The sequence below is a fragment of the Astatotilapia calliptera genome, chromosome 10, assembly GCF_900246225.1.
Source record: "Astatotilapia calliptera chromosome 10, fAstCal1.2, whole genome shotgun sequence".
Taxonomy (NCBI): domain Eukaryota; kingdom Metazoa; phylum Chordata; class Actinopteri; order Cichliformes; family Cichlidae; genus Astatotilapia; species Astatotilapia calliptera.
In genome coordinates, this window is record NC_039311.1 from 496,720 (window position 1) to 514,473 (window position 17,754).

The 17,754-nt window shown below is 44.1% G+C and overlaps 1 protein-coding gene across 2 annotated transcripts in view; it reads left to right on the plus strand.

The window, feature by feature from the left end:
• hlcs (holocarboxylase synthetase (biotin-(proprionyl-CoA-carboxylase (ATP-hydrolysing)) ligase)) overlaps nucleotides 1-11,250 on the plus strand; it is a 49,236-nt gene extending 37,986 nt beyond the window's left edge. For both annotated transcript variants that reach the window (XM_026181405.1, XM_026181404.1), the window contains exons 7-11: nucleotides 1,000-1,067; nucleotides 2,324-2,484; nucleotides 5,011-5,125; nucleotides 9,534-9,747; nucleotides 10,722-11,250. In XM_026181405.1, coding sequence (XP_026037190.1) covers nucleotides 1,000-1,067; nucleotides 2,324-2,484; nucleotides 5,011-5,125; nucleotides 9,534-9,747; nucleotides 10,722-10,893 — 730 coding nt within the window. In that variant the 3' untranslated portion in view covers nucleotides 10,894-11,250. The remainder of the gene's footprint in view (nucleotides 1-999; nucleotides 1,068-2,323; nucleotides 2,485-5,010; nucleotides 5,126-9,533; nucleotides 9,748-10,721) is intronic.
• The last annotated feature ends 6,504 nt before the right edge of the window (nucleotides 11,251-17,754 follow it).

A 17,754-nucleotide genomic window follows, 5' to 3' on the forward strand; every position in this document is an offset into this window, starting at 1 on the left:
GTTGGATTTAGTAGAGAGGCTGAATTAAGAGAATTCATCATTAGTGTGACACAGAATATCACTTTCACCGATGGTCTTATAGAAAATGATTACAGCTATACAACACTCTTTACAGTAAGCTGAAGAAATGTGTCTCTGTGCACGGGCCTGCTGTGGCTCCTCTGCTGTGTTTTATCCAAAGCAGTTGGAATCAGTACAAACACACCAAGTTTCTCTGTAAGAGCGTCACACACATCTGTTCCCAGGATAACACTGGAAGTGTCATGGTTTGCTTGAGGACTCACACGCAGGACTCAGAGGCACAGTTGGTATTTATTACTGTTCCACCAGGTGTATATACAAATAGTACAGGGGTAGTGCTATATACAAAGCGGTGACAGGGAAAAGGCTCCGGGGAAATCCAGGTAGGGAAAAGACACTTGCCCCTCTTCTGACTCTCTCCTATCGTGACCAGTCTCTCTCCAAACACTCACAAAAAACAGGAATCCACTCGGGGAATGCAGGGTCGGGTCCAGGGGATCTATGTACAGAAGGAAACACGCGTTAGAGGTTTTGCGCAGGGAAACGAAAGAGAACTTGCTCAGAGCCGGGCTGCACTGACGCGAGTCACACACAACGATCCAGCGATGAGTAGAAGCCACTCCCTGGCTTAAATGCTGGCTGCACTGATGAGGCCCAGGTGTTTCCTCTTCAGAGGGGCGTGGGCCGAGGGCGTGAACCCGCCATGAGTTCCGCCCTGGCGAGAGAGCGAGAGAGAGAAAGAGACCGCTACTAGTCAGCGGCCTGCTGATCCCCTGGCCGTGACAGAAGTGTATAGATGAAACACCAGGTTTGCCCCGGTGAGCAGTTGCATTCGTTAGACGTTCACTGTGTTACTTTTGCTTCCTTGCGAGTAAAATAAACACGTTGGAACTCGCTGCTCTGTGTGTCTCACTTCATAAGAGAATTTTTGAAACATGTCCCGCAGAGACACTTTGACACATTTCTGTCTCTCCTCAGGCTGACTGTACACTTACCAAGAGACATGGGTTTACTAGTAGTAGCTACTCAACAAAGCCAGGGAAGAGGTCAGTGCATTCATTTTTTTATTTTCATTTTGTACGTAGACTACCAGTCCAACATTTGGACACACCCTCTTATTTAATGGTTTTTCTTTATTTTTACTGCTTCCACATTGTAGATACAAACTGAAGACATCAAATACATGAAGCTAGATATATAGAATAATGCAGCAAAGAGAAAATGTATAAATAACTCTGAGGAATCTAAAATATAAGACATTTAAAGTAACCCTTTGCTTTGTTCTTAATGACGTTGGGACCATCTGTTGTGTTGTGCAGCAGTCAGGTTGGTGCACAGCTGACAGGCCTATTTGACAACTGCTAGAATTCATATTATGGCAAGAACCAATCAGCTAAGTAAAGAGAAACAACAGTCCATCATTACTTTAAGAGCTGGAGGTCAGTCAGTCGGAAAACTGCTAAAACTTTGAATGTGTCCCCAAGTGGAGTCGCAAAACCATCAAGACTACGATGAAACTGTCTCACATGAGGATCGGCCCAGGAAAGGAAGACCAAGAGTCTCCTCTGCTGCTGAGGATACATTCATCCGAGTCACCAGCCTCAGGAATCACAATCACAAGCAGCAGCTCAGATCAGAGCTCAGATAGATGCCACACAGAGCAGCAGCAGACACATCTCTACATGTTCAGTGGAGACTGTGTGAATCAGGCCTTTATGGTCAAACAGCTGCTAAGAAACCACGACTAAGGAAAAGCATCATTGAAGGCAAACTGAACCAGCATGGCTACCACAGCATCCTGCAGCCACATGCCAGGACAGGACAATGAGCCCAAACACACCTCCAGGCTGTGTGAGGGCTGTTTGACCATGAAGGAGAGTGATGTCTGTGCCAGATGGCCTGGCCTCCACAGTCACCTGACCTAAACCCAGTGGAGATGGTTTGGGATGAGATGGAGCGCAGAGTGAAGGCAAAAAGGCCAACAGGTGCTCAGCATCTCTGGGAACTCCAAGACCGTTGGAAACCATTTCAGGCGACGACCTCATGGAGAGAACGCCAAGAGTGAGCAAAGCAGTAATCAAAGCAAAGGCTGGCTTTGAGAGTTATTTCACACTTGTTCATTACTGCATAATTACATATGTGTTCATTCATGATGCCTTCAGTGAGAATCTACGATGTAAACAGTGTGAAACTAAAGAAAAACATTAAATGAGAAGGTGTGTCCAAACTTCTGACTGGTAGTCTATTTCACAGTATGCTTTAGGTGTTTGGTAAAACTTGCTGCTTGTGTTTTGTGCTGTAGGTCGGGGAAGGAATGCCTGGCTCAGCCCTCTGGGTTGTGCCATGTTCACTCTGAATGTCCAGATTGAGCTGAACTCCAAGCTCGGACAGAGGATTCCCTTCCTGCAGCACCTGGTTGCTCTTGCTGTAGTGGAGGCTGTTTGCTCACTTCCTGGATATCAGGTATCCCAATATCTCCATAATAACATTAAGACATCCAACTGTTTAGCAGTCCATGTTCTTATTACAGCATTACTACCAGTTAATGTCACTGTATTAAAAGCATTTTATTCGAAGCACTGCAGCGTTACGGCCTTTTTCCTGCTTAGATGTTCTTCTATTGTTCTAAAAGATGATTGTGCCCTTACTGTAAGTTTTATTTTATTCATTCTTTTAGGTTTTTCCTCATACGCCCTGTGTTTGTTCCCCCATCATTAGCCTAGTATTTACCCAAAAGTTGATTCTGTTCATCAGGACGTTTTCAGTGGGAGAAACATTTCATCATCATCCAGGTGACGTCTTCAGTCTCAGCTGACTGCAGGTTTCCAATCTTATAAACAGGACATTTGCATAATGACTGAAACCAGCACCACTGAATGAACTGTGATTGATCATTAATATGCAAATTATCATGGACATTGATCAACAACCACTGATCAAAGCCCATGAGTCCCATTCACAGAGAGTTGGGCAATGACTGCAATCACAGCATGTAAGATGGTGACAGATGTACCCTTAGGTAGGGCTGCTCAATTAATCGAATTTTAATCACGATTACGATCTGGGCTTTCAACGATCATTAAAAATGACTGAGCCGATTATTAGCCCCTCCCTCATTTATCCGCGACACCTTAAAGGCCGGTCCGTGAAAATATTGTCGGGCATAAACCGGTCCGTGGCGCAAAAAAGGTTGGAGACCGCTGATTAAGAGGACCCGAGGGAAGCTCGGAAAGCTAAGCAGAAGTTATTTGGAGAGTGACTGCCGTTGGTTGAAAAGAGAGTTTAAAAAAAAAAACTTCAGTGGTGTTGCACACTATTTTATATTATTTTTTTAAAGTCATTGTTAACCCTTTAAAGCCGGTCAGAGCAGCATGCTCCGTGTTGTGTAACTATTGTTAAATCCCTGTAGAACCTGAACCGTGTAAGCTAGCGCAATAATTTGTTTTGCATATGAAACCGGAGGAGTTGTACTTACATCTGATGCCATCAGCTTGTCCTCGGTCACGGTTTCGTTCCACATATAGCTTTGAAAAAATTGCATAAAAAGCCTTGCAGGAACAAAAACATAATATTCCAGAAACACGCTTTGCCGTTCCTATCAGCTGTTCGTAACACTTCCCACAGTGAAATGATGCACATGCTGTTTTCTTTGCAAATTTGCATCATAGGATTGTTTTTTGTTTTTCCTGCAGTATATAAAAATTGCTGTATCTCCAAAATAAAACTATGAAGACACTCAAAATAAATTTCCTGTGGTGGGAAACTATTTTTTGCAACTTTATTGTATTTAAAGTTTTGAGGGATAAACCTCTTAAATTTCTCCAAGTAGAAATATATGTAAACAAAACAAAAACGATTTTCAATTTTTTTTGTAGTTTATTGCACTTTTTTGCAATTTATGTAATTACTATGGACTTAATGCATACATATTATTAAAATATGGGCTATAACAGTTGTATTGATGTATAGCAACTTGAAATGCTCCCACAAATGGCACTACAGCATGTAAAAAAATAATATAAGCTCTGGTGGACTTGGTTCTATAGTAGGTCTTAAAGGGTTAAATAAATATCGTCAAATAATCGTGATCTCAATTTCAGTGAAAATAATCGTGATTATCATTTTTGCCATAATCGAGCAGCCCTACCCTTAGGCCCCCTCTTCCATTCAGAGATGGTCTTTCCCTTTTCTCATAAATGGCCTCCTTGACTCCGCCCTCAAACCAGCGTTCCTCCCTGTCCAGGATGTTACATCCTCATCATTGAAAGAGTGTCCACTGGCCTGTAGGTGTAAACAGGCTGCAGAGTCCTGGCCTGACGAGGTGGCTCTTCTGTGTTGTGGCGTCCTCTTAGCCAGAGGTTGTTTGGTTTCCCCGATGTATAAATCCTGGCAATCCTCCTGCACTTAACAGCGTACACTATGTTACTCTGTTTGTGTCGGTGTTTGGAAGAAATGCGTCTCAGCTGTTCCGATACTCCTGACATGTACGGGATCACTGCGGGTTTTCACTTACGCAGCAGTTGTAGCGTCCTGATGACACCCAGTTTGTGCTCCAGTGGATGTGGAGTCAAACCTTAAATACTGATCCGTATGCGTAGGTTGATCAAGGAACTGACCTCCCAGCCCATCGTTCCTTCAGTGGTGCTAGTTTCAGTCCTTGTGCAAATGTCCTGTTTATAAGGTTGGAAACCTGCAGTCAGCTGAGACTGAAGACGTCACCTGATGATGAAACATTTCTCCCACTGAAAACATCCAGATGGACAGAATCAACCTTTTGGGAGAGCATGCATGAAGACAGCCTAGTATTTACCTCATAATGGAAATTAACATATCCAAGCATGGTCATTAACATGCAATTACTTGGTACCATAACCTTGTTAATCACATGGAAATGTTATTAGACTATTTTCACACATTTTGAAGTATAATAAAGATCATTGTGTTGGTATTAAAGTACATTTAAGATAGATGACGTTTAACCTCCTGTAGGACATAGATCTGAGGGTGAAGTGGCCCAATGACATCTACTACGGTAACCTGATGAAGCTCGGAGGAGTGCTGGTGACTTCCACAGTACTGGGATCAACTTTTCATCTGCTCATAGGTGACAATCTGCACGGTTCAACGGACACATTTCACTCATATCAACATGAAGCCGTTCCTCACATGGCTAAACTAACATGCTCATTTTAAACTTGTTAACATAAGAGAGTACCTTAATGTAGCAGTATACAAAGTTTTATATGAGAATGGGCGTCTGATTGGTTAAAACCGATGAGGAGAAATCCTAGTGTACATTTATTCTGCCTTCGTTGGCGCCCCGAGGTGGTCCCAGCCTCTCAGCAATCCTGAAGAGCAGCACCTAAAAGGGAAGGCCCCTACTCTGCTACACGGGTACTAGATGTTTTTCCCTGTTCTCTCACCTTTCACCTAATCACTTCTCACATCTTAGTTAGCATGAAGGCCACCCTGGCTGAGATACTGGATATTGTTTTTGTCTCACGCCGTCCCGATGACCCACCTTATCATAGGACTTTGTGTCCCTTCACCTTGAAGCTTCTTCACTGTCGCCATTTCTAACTAAACACTGTCTAGACATCTAAATTCTTAAGCTGTTCACTATAACACCAAATAGTCCCTCCTCTTACACCTGTTAAGGTGTAAACCTTTATCTCACACATTGTCTTCCCCTTTCCATTTTACAGGGCATCTGTGGTGCCCTGGAGCTTCAAACCTTCAACACTACACTTGCTTTTGCCCTCAGAGGCCTTTACTCCCTCCTGTTACACCTACTCTTCCTCGTCACCCTCTGACTCCTCCTCCACTCGGAACAATGGCAACTGTTATGATGTAGAGTTCTTCTCCTTAGACAAAACAGCTACGATCAACCTATCCGATAGCCGTCTAGCACATGGAATACAACAACAATCACAGGAAAGTGGAATAGCTAGAAAGCACGCTATTTATACTAACAAAAACATGCAGGGGTTTACGCGTTTCTGTCGGCTGTCTGTCGCCGGTTTCTGCCAGATTAGTCCTCACCTCGCCCAAAGTTCGCTAGGGTGGTTGTGCAGGTACACAGTGTGTCAGGTGGTACCAATTAGCTCCAGCTTTACCTGGACTGCATGGGTTCTACATTGAATCACCTCATAGGGTCCAGTCCTGGGTTCAAGCCACTTTCTCTTGTGAACTTTCACCCATGCCCACTCACCAACCTTTACTGCTCATTTGGAGTTGCCTCGGGCTCAGCCAGCTGCACCTGCTTAGACAAAACTCTGGTCAGTTTAGTCAACGCTGTCGTATGTTCATCACGACTCACCTGCCAGACATCCAGAGAGGGCATATGACCTCCCTCTCATGGTGGGCCAGGGCAGGGAGGTTCTCATTGACATGAGAGCAATGGGGAGAGAGTCCACCCACATCAGTCTAGTTCCATAAGAGAAATCAAGAATCTTTCTCTTCAGAGTCTTATTTGCCCTTTCCACCAGCCTTTGTGAGGCAGGATAGCAAACGGCCCTGAAACTGTGTTATACCTCGAGCCTTTTCTACCCCTGCCAGTTCTTTATTTGAGAAATACGAGGCATCATCGGAGCATATGCTCCTCGGGACCCCAGACCAGGGTATTAACTTGTTTTTCAGCCACTTCACTACAGTCTGTGCTGATTCATTTTTGCATGATACTGCTTCCACCCAGCTTGTGAACTTTTCCACCATCACCAGAAAGTACCTGACCCACTCCCACATCAGTGAAGTCAATTGTGATATCTTGAAGTGGAGCCTCTGAGACTGGAAACCTTACCACTGGGCATTTGTAGGGCGCCCTTGGGTTGTGCTCATTGCATGTGTGACAGCCCGTGACCTAGTTCATCGGTCCCCAACCTTTTTTGCACCACGGACCGGTTTATGCCCGACAATATTTTCACAGACCGGCCTTTAAGGTGTCGCGGATAAATACAACAAAATAAAACTAGTACCGGTACCAAAAAAAAGAAGATTTATTCATAGATCTAGAATGGCATCTGATTGGGGAACCTTGGCCTTGGCGCTCCTTCATACTGTCTCTGGTTGGACACTCCTGCTCCTCTGCCTGTGAATGGGTTTGGAAAAGAGGGATAAGGCTCCTGAGGCCCTGTTGTGCCTGATTTGGCATTAGAGAGGACCTTCACACACTACAGACTGCCTGGATTGCATTATTGGAGTTATGTTGTGCACCTGCATGCCTTTCCTACAGGGTGGCAGCCCATTTTAAGCACTCCAGCATCCCTTTGTGTTATTTCCTTTTTTATGTCTCCGATAGTCTGTCAATTGGGCATTCCTTCCTTAGAACTCCCACAGGTGATCCCATTACAGGTTGAATAGTATAGCGTATCCTTCTCATGACCCGATGCTGGCTTCCTTTAGTAGTTAATGTGTGGTGTCTCTCCCCTCCAACTTACTCAGCAGGGCCCTCAGGTCTCCACCTCCGTAGGTGTCTCCCATCGTCTCTCCCTCTAGGGTGGTCTGAGGCTCCTCCTCCCACTGGGGGAAATTTGGAAGGTAGGCCTCAATGTCTCTTTGGGGAACATACAGCAGGCCTCTTCCATCTACTACTCGTAGTGGCAGTTGGGTTATTGGTATTGATTCCCCGCCTTGACCTCTCGGTCACATCCTACGAGTCTGGGGTGGAGATCTCTCAAATGTGAGCTGGGACCCCTCTGCACCACTCATTGGTGGAGGAGTGAATACCCCTGTGAAGTCTCCCACTAGTGTACCCTGAATCTGGGTTGTTGGTTGTTTCCTTCAAGTCGTGTGGATCCTCCTCCAATTTTCCACTTGTCTTGGATCTCGTCCTCCAATCTGAGTCCTCCTGTAGGGCTGACCCTTAATATGCAGCCTGTCGATGGCATGGAGGGCGTGCTGGCACTGGTTTGTGCTTCGTGGATAATCTTTTTGGTGTGCAGTCCGAGGGGGCTTGTGAACTCCCGGTGCTAAGTGATCCTTCTTGTTTCAAGGTAAGCTCAGCAATGGCCTGCTTCAGTTCATTCACCTGCCAAGTGGATTGAATTACCACCTTTACCCCTGTGTCTGCCATTTCTGTCACTTCCCTGTGAAGTGTAGCATTTGCCTTCTGATCCGAAGCCTCATCTAGATCCAGGACGCCAGTCTTTACTTGGAACAGTGGGGGTACTGCCCCCAGCATCAGCACAAGGGGGCGGCGTTGTGAGCAAAGCAGGTAGAGTCTGGCCGCGCTCCTTTTTCTTCAGAGTTCCCTTCTCCACCTTTCTGTTGCTTTTTCTTTCATTTCTTCGCTTACTTCCCTGCTGTGTGTGTGTGTGTGTGTCTCTTATGGTCTTTGCCGATCATTTTCAAACTGGTTTGGCTGGAAATAACCATTCCTGTTTATGTGGTTTCTTTGGTCCTCACAGCTTGGTTGATTTATTTGTTCGACACTGCAAGGAGTTTACACTAGCTACCCAGTACACACTGTGCACATCCTTGTTTTGTTTTTTTGCAGAGGATGGGGCATCCCCGGTTGTCACAGCTGACACAATGCAAAGTCAGTTAAAGAATAAAATGTTACAATCCTAGCAGAACGGACAGTAAGGTTTTATCAGGGAAAACATTGGTATGCTGGCCCTTTGCTACTATTGTACCAAAACACCACTATTCTAGCTTCTTGGAGTTCATCTTTTATAAACAATGCCTGAATGACCCCCTCATTTCTGCACCAAAGTCACTGCAGATCAGTGGTGTTCGATACAGCTCTGTTGTATTCTCATCTCTGCTTTAAGGAATTTGTTTTTGCAAAGAAATTATAATCTGTTGAATAAAACGGCATGAAAATAACGTACACATTGGTGACCATAGAAAACAAGCAGCAGAATTTATACCTACATTTCTGCTGTATATTCACATATCACACATTCTATCCAGTTAAACATTTTTGCGTCCTCACCTTGGGCCTGAAATTGCTTACAGTGTGTTCACTCATTGGTGCATGTTAAATGTTAAAGTTCACGATAGTACGATTGGACTGAAATTGTTTGGCTTGTTTGGAGGAAAGCCTCTTTTCTCAAAAATGAACTTGGTAGCATGGCTTGGGTTTGCATCTGAATAAACCAGAAGATTTCTGGAACAATGTCCTTTTATAGTAACACGAATTCTGTTAGCACAGCGTGGGGAGGTGATGGTTTGGGCTTTTGCTGCAGTCCACCATGAGATATCATATTTAACTGTAAAACAGCAAAGTATTCTGCAGTCAGATGTGAGGCCATCTGTCTGACAGCTAAAGTTTGCCAAAATCGGATTGTCTAGCATAACAACGATCCCTCAAGTACAGCAGCAACTCTATAACATAGTGGCTAAAGAGGAAAAAAATCAAGGTGCAATAATGACTCAGAGTAAAAGTCAAAATCACGATCCTGATCAAAACGCTGTGGAGGAACCTCGAGAGCTGTGCATGGATGAATGTGCACAAACCCAGGTTATCTCAGAATATTGTAATTATCTCTTAAACGTGTTCTTCCCTACAGGCTGTGGGTTTAATGTGACAAACAGCAACCCAACAGTGTGCATCAATGACCTGATCCAGTCGTACAACTTACAGCACAACTGCAGCCTGCAGCCGCTCAGCTGTGCCCAGCTCATCGCGAGAACTGTCAACTGCCTGGAGGCCCTTATTGACAACTTCCAGCAAGGAGGCCCAGAGTCTGTCCTGCCCACGTACTACAAGAGATGGCTCCACAGGTGTGTAACGTAGACAACTCTTGATGCTTTGAACTAAGATTTCACTTTTACTTAGAATCACACACTTTCTTTTAGCAACATGGGAACAAGGATTTAATGGGCGATTTTCAGTGTAGAGATGCACTGACCGGATTCAAATCAAGTATCCTTATGATACCACTTCCTATTTTTGCTTTTACTGACCCAGTCTCTAATACGGGGAAACTGTAATGTCATATATCTCTCTAATTACAAATTACATAATATTTAACAATCTCTTGTGTGGATACAAATTGAGGTAATTAAATGTGTTCTCTTTATCTTGTGATTAAATCTCATTCAGTCATATTTAACTTTCTTTTTCTGATTCGCCTGTTAATAGACTTTTAATCTTTTATGTACATGTATCCTCAAACGCTACTAAAATGCAGTCAAATCTAATTTATATTCCATTGTGCATTCAGAAGTACATAAATGGTAAATGGCCTGTATTTATATAGCGCTTTACTAGTCCCTAAGGACCCCAAAGCGCTTCACATATCCAGTCATCCACCCATTCACACACACATTCACACACTGGTGATGGCAGCTACATTGTAGCCACAGCCACCCTGGGGCGCACTGACAGAGGCGAGGCTGCCGGACACTGGCGCCACCGGGCCCTCTGACCACCACCAGTAGGCAACAGGTGAAGTGTCTTGCCCAAGGACACAACGACCGAGACTGTCCAAGCCGGGGCTCGAACTGGCAACCTTCCGATTACAAGGCGAACTCCCAACTCTTGAGCCACGATCGCCCCACGAAGCATAACATGAACAAAACTGTGTAAAAGAAAAATGGCACATAAAATCCTGAAACAGATGATGTTTTGTTTTTCATGTAAGAGTAAAGTGGCTCTGGAGTTGGGTTTTAACCACTGTTCAACTTAATTAAGTTTACTAGACCCCACATTCACATTTAAACTGTAAAAACTGCTCTCTTTGTTCTGACCTCAGTGGAACCTGGGTGCGTCTCTGGAGTGAGGACGGCCCAGAGGTTCAGGTGATGGGTCTGGACCACAACGGTTTCCTCCAGGTGCACAGCAAGGAGCAGGGTGTGGTCTCAGTGGAGCCGGATGGAAACTCGTTTGATATGCTGAAGAATCTGGTGGTCATCAAAACACATTAGGACCAAATTCATAAAGCACAGACTCATTGTGTGTGTGTGTGTGTGTGTGTGGTGTGTGTGTGTGTGTACTGGACCATGTTAACCAGATGTTTTTATGTTGGTCAGGTTACTTGTTCAGAAACATACAATAGTGACAAAGACAGAAAAAACATGCAGAGATCTCTGCATTGGTAATGACTGGTGTGCTGGTCTGGGACTACTAAATGATGTTAATGTCTTACAATGTATATTCATTTTGTCTTTCAAAATAAATCTTGTACCCGTCACTAGAATGATTCCATGAAAACAGTGAGCAGTGCGATTTGGACTGTTGCTATTTTCAGCAAAATAAAGATTTCCACACACGTTTTTTTGTCATTTCCCTGGTTAGACCCTTTTTTCTGTAATCATGATTTTCAGGGGAAGCTTCAAATGTTCCGACATATGGAGGACCCTGGAGTGTCCTGAAAGGCCTGAGGATAAAGATGTGTTGAAAAGTCTAGCAAGTCACTGACAAAGCTTTTCTTTGGATGTTAGCTGCTTTTTGTTCGTTTTTTTTGATCCCCCACTGCTTCAGTAACTGCTTCAGGATCTGGGAAGGCCATTCCAGGACTGTCAGTGTTCCATTGTATGTTTTTCCAGGTATGCTTTAACTGCACTGTTTAGGATCATTGTCCTCTTGACAATCTCTCACACTCACTGCACCACTCTCCTGACGTCCTGCATTCATGAAACATCAAACAAACATTCGATTTGACTCAGATAACGGTCTTCTGAACTGCTTTTTCCTCCACCACGTTAAAGTTGTGATTCACGGAGGGGAATCTCAATTCTGTAAAATTTTAATCACGTCAGCAGTAATGACACCCGCTTATGTCAACTGGACATCACTATTATATTTCAGTTCAATTCAGTTTATTTATATAGCGCCAAATCACAACAACAGCGCTTTATATTGTAAGGTAGACCCTACAATAATAGATACAGAGAAAAACCCAACAATCATGTGACCCCCTATGAGCAAGCACTTTGGCGACAGTGGGAAGGAAAAACTCCCTTTTAACAGGAAGAAACCTCTGGCAGAACCAGGCTCAGGGAGGGGCGGGGCCATCTGCTGTGATTGGTTGGGGTGAGAGAAGGAAGACAGGATAGAGACATGCTGTGGAAGAGAGACAGAGGTTAATAACAGATATGATTCAATGCAGAGAGGTCTGTTAACACATAGTGAGTGAAGAAGAAACACGCAGTGCATCATGGGAATCCCCCAGCAGTTTCAGTTCAGTTTTCAGTTTTATTTGTCATATGCAAGTTAGCACAGGGTCAACATCGCAATGAAATGTATTTGGCGAGCAGAAGACAGTCACTCAGCAGAATGGTACAGTAGAAAAAAATAAAATAATAAATAAATAGACAAATAGTAAGAGCAAAATATTAATTAGATATAGTAAAAGAAAAAAGAGATTTTCAGTTAACTGACTAAATATATATGTATGTATATATAAATATATGTACACACTAGTGATTAAATAAAGAAAATCTTAAATAGGAATGTGAGGGGGGGGCAGATGGGATATTGCACAGGAATGAGCAGCAGTACAAACTGAACAGTACAAAAGTTTTTGGTTTTTGTGGCAGTTGTTACAGTGTTGCACTTTTTTAAAATATAAATATCAATGAAGTGGAGTGACCAGTGCAGCCTACACCTATTGCAGTATAGAGCGAAGTGCTCTAATAGGGTGATATGGTACTACAAGGTCATTAAGATAAGATGGGGCATGATTATTTAAGACCTTGTATGTGAGGAGCAGGATTTTGAATTCTGGATTTAACAGGAAGCCAAAACAGGAGAAATCTGCTCTCTCTTTCTAGTCCCTGTCAGGACTCTTGCTGCAGCATTTTGGATCAGCTGAAGGCTTTTCAGGGAGTTTTTAGGACATCCTGATAATAATGAATTACAGTCGTCCAGCCTGGAAGTAATAAATGCATGAACTAGTTTTTCAGCGTCACTCTGAGACAGGATATTTCTAACTTTAGAGATGTTGCACAAATGGAAGTAAGCAGTCTTACATATTTGTTTAATATGTGCGTTGAAGGACATGTCCTGGTCAAACATGACTCCAAGGTTCCTCACAGTGTTACTGGAGGCCGAGGTAATACCATCCAGAGTAAGGATCTGCTTAGAGACCATATTTCTAAGCTTTTCAGGGCCGAGTACAATAACCTCAGTTTGATCTGAATTAAGAAGCAGAAAAGGCTCACTCCTGGTGGCCGATTGGCGGGGCCTGGCGCCTGTGGCCCGGCTGGGCCCCTTCCGGGGGTGGGATGCCCTCAGGCCTCTGCCCTCTGGGCCTGAAGCTCGGTCGTCTCTGGCACAGCTGGCTGCCGGCAGAGCCCGCGGGCACGCCACTGCAACCCCCTCTGGCCTCTGCTCCGTAGCTGCGGGGTGACCTCTCGTTTGGGGCTCTACTCAGCTCTTCCCAGGAGGGTGGCACGGTTCCCCCCCCCCCCTTTTGGTGGTCCTCCTCGGGTCCTTGTACTCTGGGGCCTCTGGATATCTGGGGCCTGGATCTCCTCCATACCTGCTTCATACCCTGGTGGACGGGGCTATGGCTCCCCACACTCCCTAGCAGATCGTTACATGGAGAAACCTTTGGAATGCAAGCATGCTGATCCACACAGGTATGCACACAGGTGTACACACGGGTATTCACAGACGCGGACTACAGCTTTCTTGGCTGCTGCCTCAAAGCACATTGTGCGCTGTCTATCTTGCGTGCTGCACAATATCGTTTAATATTTAGTATCTACTGATATCTACTGCTAGCTAGTTTATTGTGATGGTGCCGTTTTTTTTATTATGTTGCTCTTTGTTGTTTGCTTTCTCTTCTGCTTTTTTTCTCCATACAGGTGACCCAGGTGTTTTTTTTTTCTTTCTTCCCCCCCTTCTCACCGCCTCTTCTCCCCTTTGGTTTTCTTTCTCTCCCTCTCTTTCTTTCATTCTTTCTCCCTGTCCTATCCCACAGTCATGTCTGTCCCGTTTGTAGCAACTGAAAATAAAATAAATTCATAATTATAATAAAGGTCAATCAAATGGACCAATATGGCAAGGCCATGATGATCCACTTGGTAAAATAAATCCACTTGGCATCTTTCTTGGCCTTAAGACAACAATTCTGATGCTAAAGATCCAAACGGGACACAAAAAAAAAGAAAAAAAAAAAAGAAGCAGAAAGTTAGCAGCCATCCAGGTCTTTATGTCTTTAAGACATTCCTGCAGTTTAACTCATTGGTGTGTGTTATCTGGCTTCATGGACAGATAGGATTAATATTAAATCAGTGTGTAACTTTGCCAAAAAAAATGTGGGCCCATAGTTTTCTGTAGTCTCCTCCCCAACGAGTGACATGTTTAGCTGCACGTTCTCCTTCAATTGGTGGCTGTCTGAGTGGTGTCCAAAAACCTGCGTGGGCTTTACTGACTCTTGGGAAATCCACCCAACTCTTCCAAATTTTTTTTTTTTCTTTTCTTATCAGATTCTCCTTTTTGCAACACCTTTTCTTCATCTTTATACTTATCACCACACTATGCTTATCTCCTAGAAAGATAAATAATTTCCTTGTAAATAAAAACAGTAACTCATCTGCCCAAAGCATTTTGTAGATTGTATAGCAGCAGTGGCAATCTCCACTTTTTAACTTTTTTCTTGAAATTGAATTCCACCTTTAATCTCAAAAAGTTGGAATTCAACATTCTCGCAAAAGTTGAATTCCAACAATGGCGGCAGCTACTTAGTTGTAATATTACTCTTTCTGGGTCTCAAAATACACTTTTAAGATATTTTGAGGCGTGAATGTAGTTGTGTAAATGTCAGATATCTGCTCGGTTTACAAGACATCACATATTTGCGTCTTAATTAATGTCCCCTGCAGGGCTCCGTACAATGCTCTGTAGTAATTATTAGACTCAATTATATAGGCTCAATATTAGACTTCTTCAAAATACAAAAGAACCCACCCACCACTTTAATCTCACTCTGGGCCTTGTTTTGACATAAAGGATGGAAAATGAACATTTAACAGTGTTTCCTCTTTTGTGATTATTTCCTGATAACATTTACAGTTTTGGGGGGAATACATCACAGCAGATGTCGTTCTGAAAGTGCTGTAACTAACAGTGGGTGGATTAAGAATATAATCCACCCACTGTTATCATCTTCAATGCCCTGTACACAGAGCAGAGCAGCTATCTGAACACTACTCCCACAGAGGCTGATTATCTTGTTAATAGTATTATTATCTTCACTGTATAACTCTGAATACTGTGGGAAAAGTCAGAAGTACTTAACTCTGATAAAACTCTGAAAAAATAGTTTATTTATCTATTTAGAAAAAATACCCTTCATGAACCATCTTACTCTTCATCACTTTAAGAAAAAGATCAACCCTAGGCGTCCCCTCAGCACTGTGGCCAGGCTGACCAAAAGTCTGAACTGCCAACCATTCCTTTAATCTGAACTAGACTTCATGAACTTTTTTAATCATTAGATAAAAACATCCATAACCGTAACATTATGCACAGCTGCTTTTAGTAAAATTGATATTACAAGCAAAGCGTTGAATAGACACGCCGGTCCACCATGTCCAGTCATGCTTTGCTTCTCCAAAACGTGATGTATACACACATGCAGGAGTTGTAGTTAGCTGCGGGAACAGCAGAGGGAGATCATCATAATCACGGGAAAGCATTTAAACAGACATTATTAACACATTTACATGCAAATACATACTAGGAGACTAGCTTCATTGTTTCTGGCTATTAAGGACCCTGGAATGCACTTTATAAGGTTTTTGCTCACTATCGACTTTGTGGATTTAAATATATTACCTCCCCCTGTAGGGTGGAGTGCCCACTCCGGGTCGGGGATGAGTTCCTGCCCCAAGTGGAGGAGTTCAAGTATCTCGGGGTCTTGTTCGCGAGTGATGGGAGAAGGGAGCCGGAGATCGACAGACGGATTGGGGCTGCAGCTGCAGTAATGCGGACGCTGCACCGGTCCGTCGTGGTGAAGAGGGAGCTGAGTGTAAAAGCGAAGCTCTCAATTTACCGGTCGATCTACATCCCTACCCTCACCTATGGCCACGAGCTGTGGGTAGTGACCGAAAGAACGAGATCGCGGATACAAGCGGCAGAAATGAGCTTCCTCCGAAGGGTGGCTGGCCTCTCCCTTAGAGATAGGGTGAGGAGTTCGGCCATCCGGGAGGGGCTCAGAGTAGAGCCGCTGCTGCTCCACATCGAAAGGAGCCAGCTGAGGTGGTTCGGGCATCTGACAAGGATGCCCCCTGGGCGCCTCCTGGGTGAGGTGTTCCAGGCATGTCCCACCGGGAGGAGGCCCCGGGGCAGACCCAGGACACGCTGGAGAGATTATATCTCTCGGCTGGCCTGGGAACGCCTTGGTATTCCCCCGGATAAGCTGGAGGAGGTGGCTGGGGAGAGGGAGGTCTGGGCCTCTTTGCTTAGGCTGCTGCCCCCGCGACCCGGCCCCGGACAAAGCGGATGAAGATGGATGGATGGATGGACCTCCCCCTGTATTTCCATGACACTGGGTTGGATATTTAGTTAGACTCCTTCGCTCCAGTTTATGTTTCTGAGTTAGTTTTGATTATTACTTCCTCCAAATCATCAATGTGTCTTTTACACCCCGTTCCTACAAGACTCAAAGAAGTCCTGCCATTTATTAATGTTTCAATCTTAAATATGATCACCCTATCTCTATTATTGGGCTACGTACCATAGGTCAAAAAGCAGTATTCAGTATTGTAATTCATTATTATCTGGACATCCTAAAAACTTCCTGAAAAGCCTTCAGTTGATCCAAAATCTTGTAGAAAGAGGAACAGGGACTAGAACGAGAAAGCGTATTTCGTCCATACTGTCGTCCCTTCATTGGCTCCCTATTAAATCCAGAAGCAAATTTAAAATCCTCCTCATCATAGAGCTTGAACAGTTGGTCCCCGTCTTACCTTAAAGACCTCACAGTACAGAGCCTGTCAAACAGAGCACTTCTCTCTCAGACTGCTGGTTTACTTGTGGTTCCCAGGATATTTAAAAGTACAGGGTGGGCCATTTATATGGATACGCCGTAATAACATGGGAATGGTTGGTGATACTAAAGTCCTGTTTGTGGCACATTAGTATATGTGAGGGGGCAAACTCCTCAAGATGGGTGGTGACCATGGTGGCCATTTAGAAGTCGGCCATCTTGGATACAACGTTTGTTTTTTCAATAGGAAGAGGGCCATGTGACACATCAAACTTATTGGTAATGTCACAAGAAAAACAATGGTGTGCTTGGTTTCAACGTAACTTTATTCTTTCATGAGTTATTTACAAGTTTCTGACCACTTATAAAATGTGTTCAATGTGCTGCCCATTGTGTTGGATTGTCAATGCAACCCTCTTCTCCCACTCTTCACACACTGATAGCAACACCACAGGAGAAATGCCAGCACAGGCATCCAGTATCCGTAGTTTCAGGTGCTGCACATCTCGTATCTTCACACCATAGACAATTGCCTTCAGATGACCCCAAAGATAAAAGTCTAAGGGGGTCAGATCGGGAGACCTTGGGGACCATTCAACTGGCCCATGACGACCAATCCACTTTCCAGGAAACTGTTCATCTAGGAATGCTCGGACTCGGCACCCATAATGTGGTGGTGCACCATCTTGCTGGAAAAACTCAGGGAACGTGCCAGCTTCAGTGCATAAAGAGGGAAACACATCCTCATGTAGCAATTTCAAATATCCAGTGGCCTTGAGGTTTCCATTGATGAAGAATGGACCCACTATCGTTGTCCCCATATACCACACCAAACCATCACTTTTGT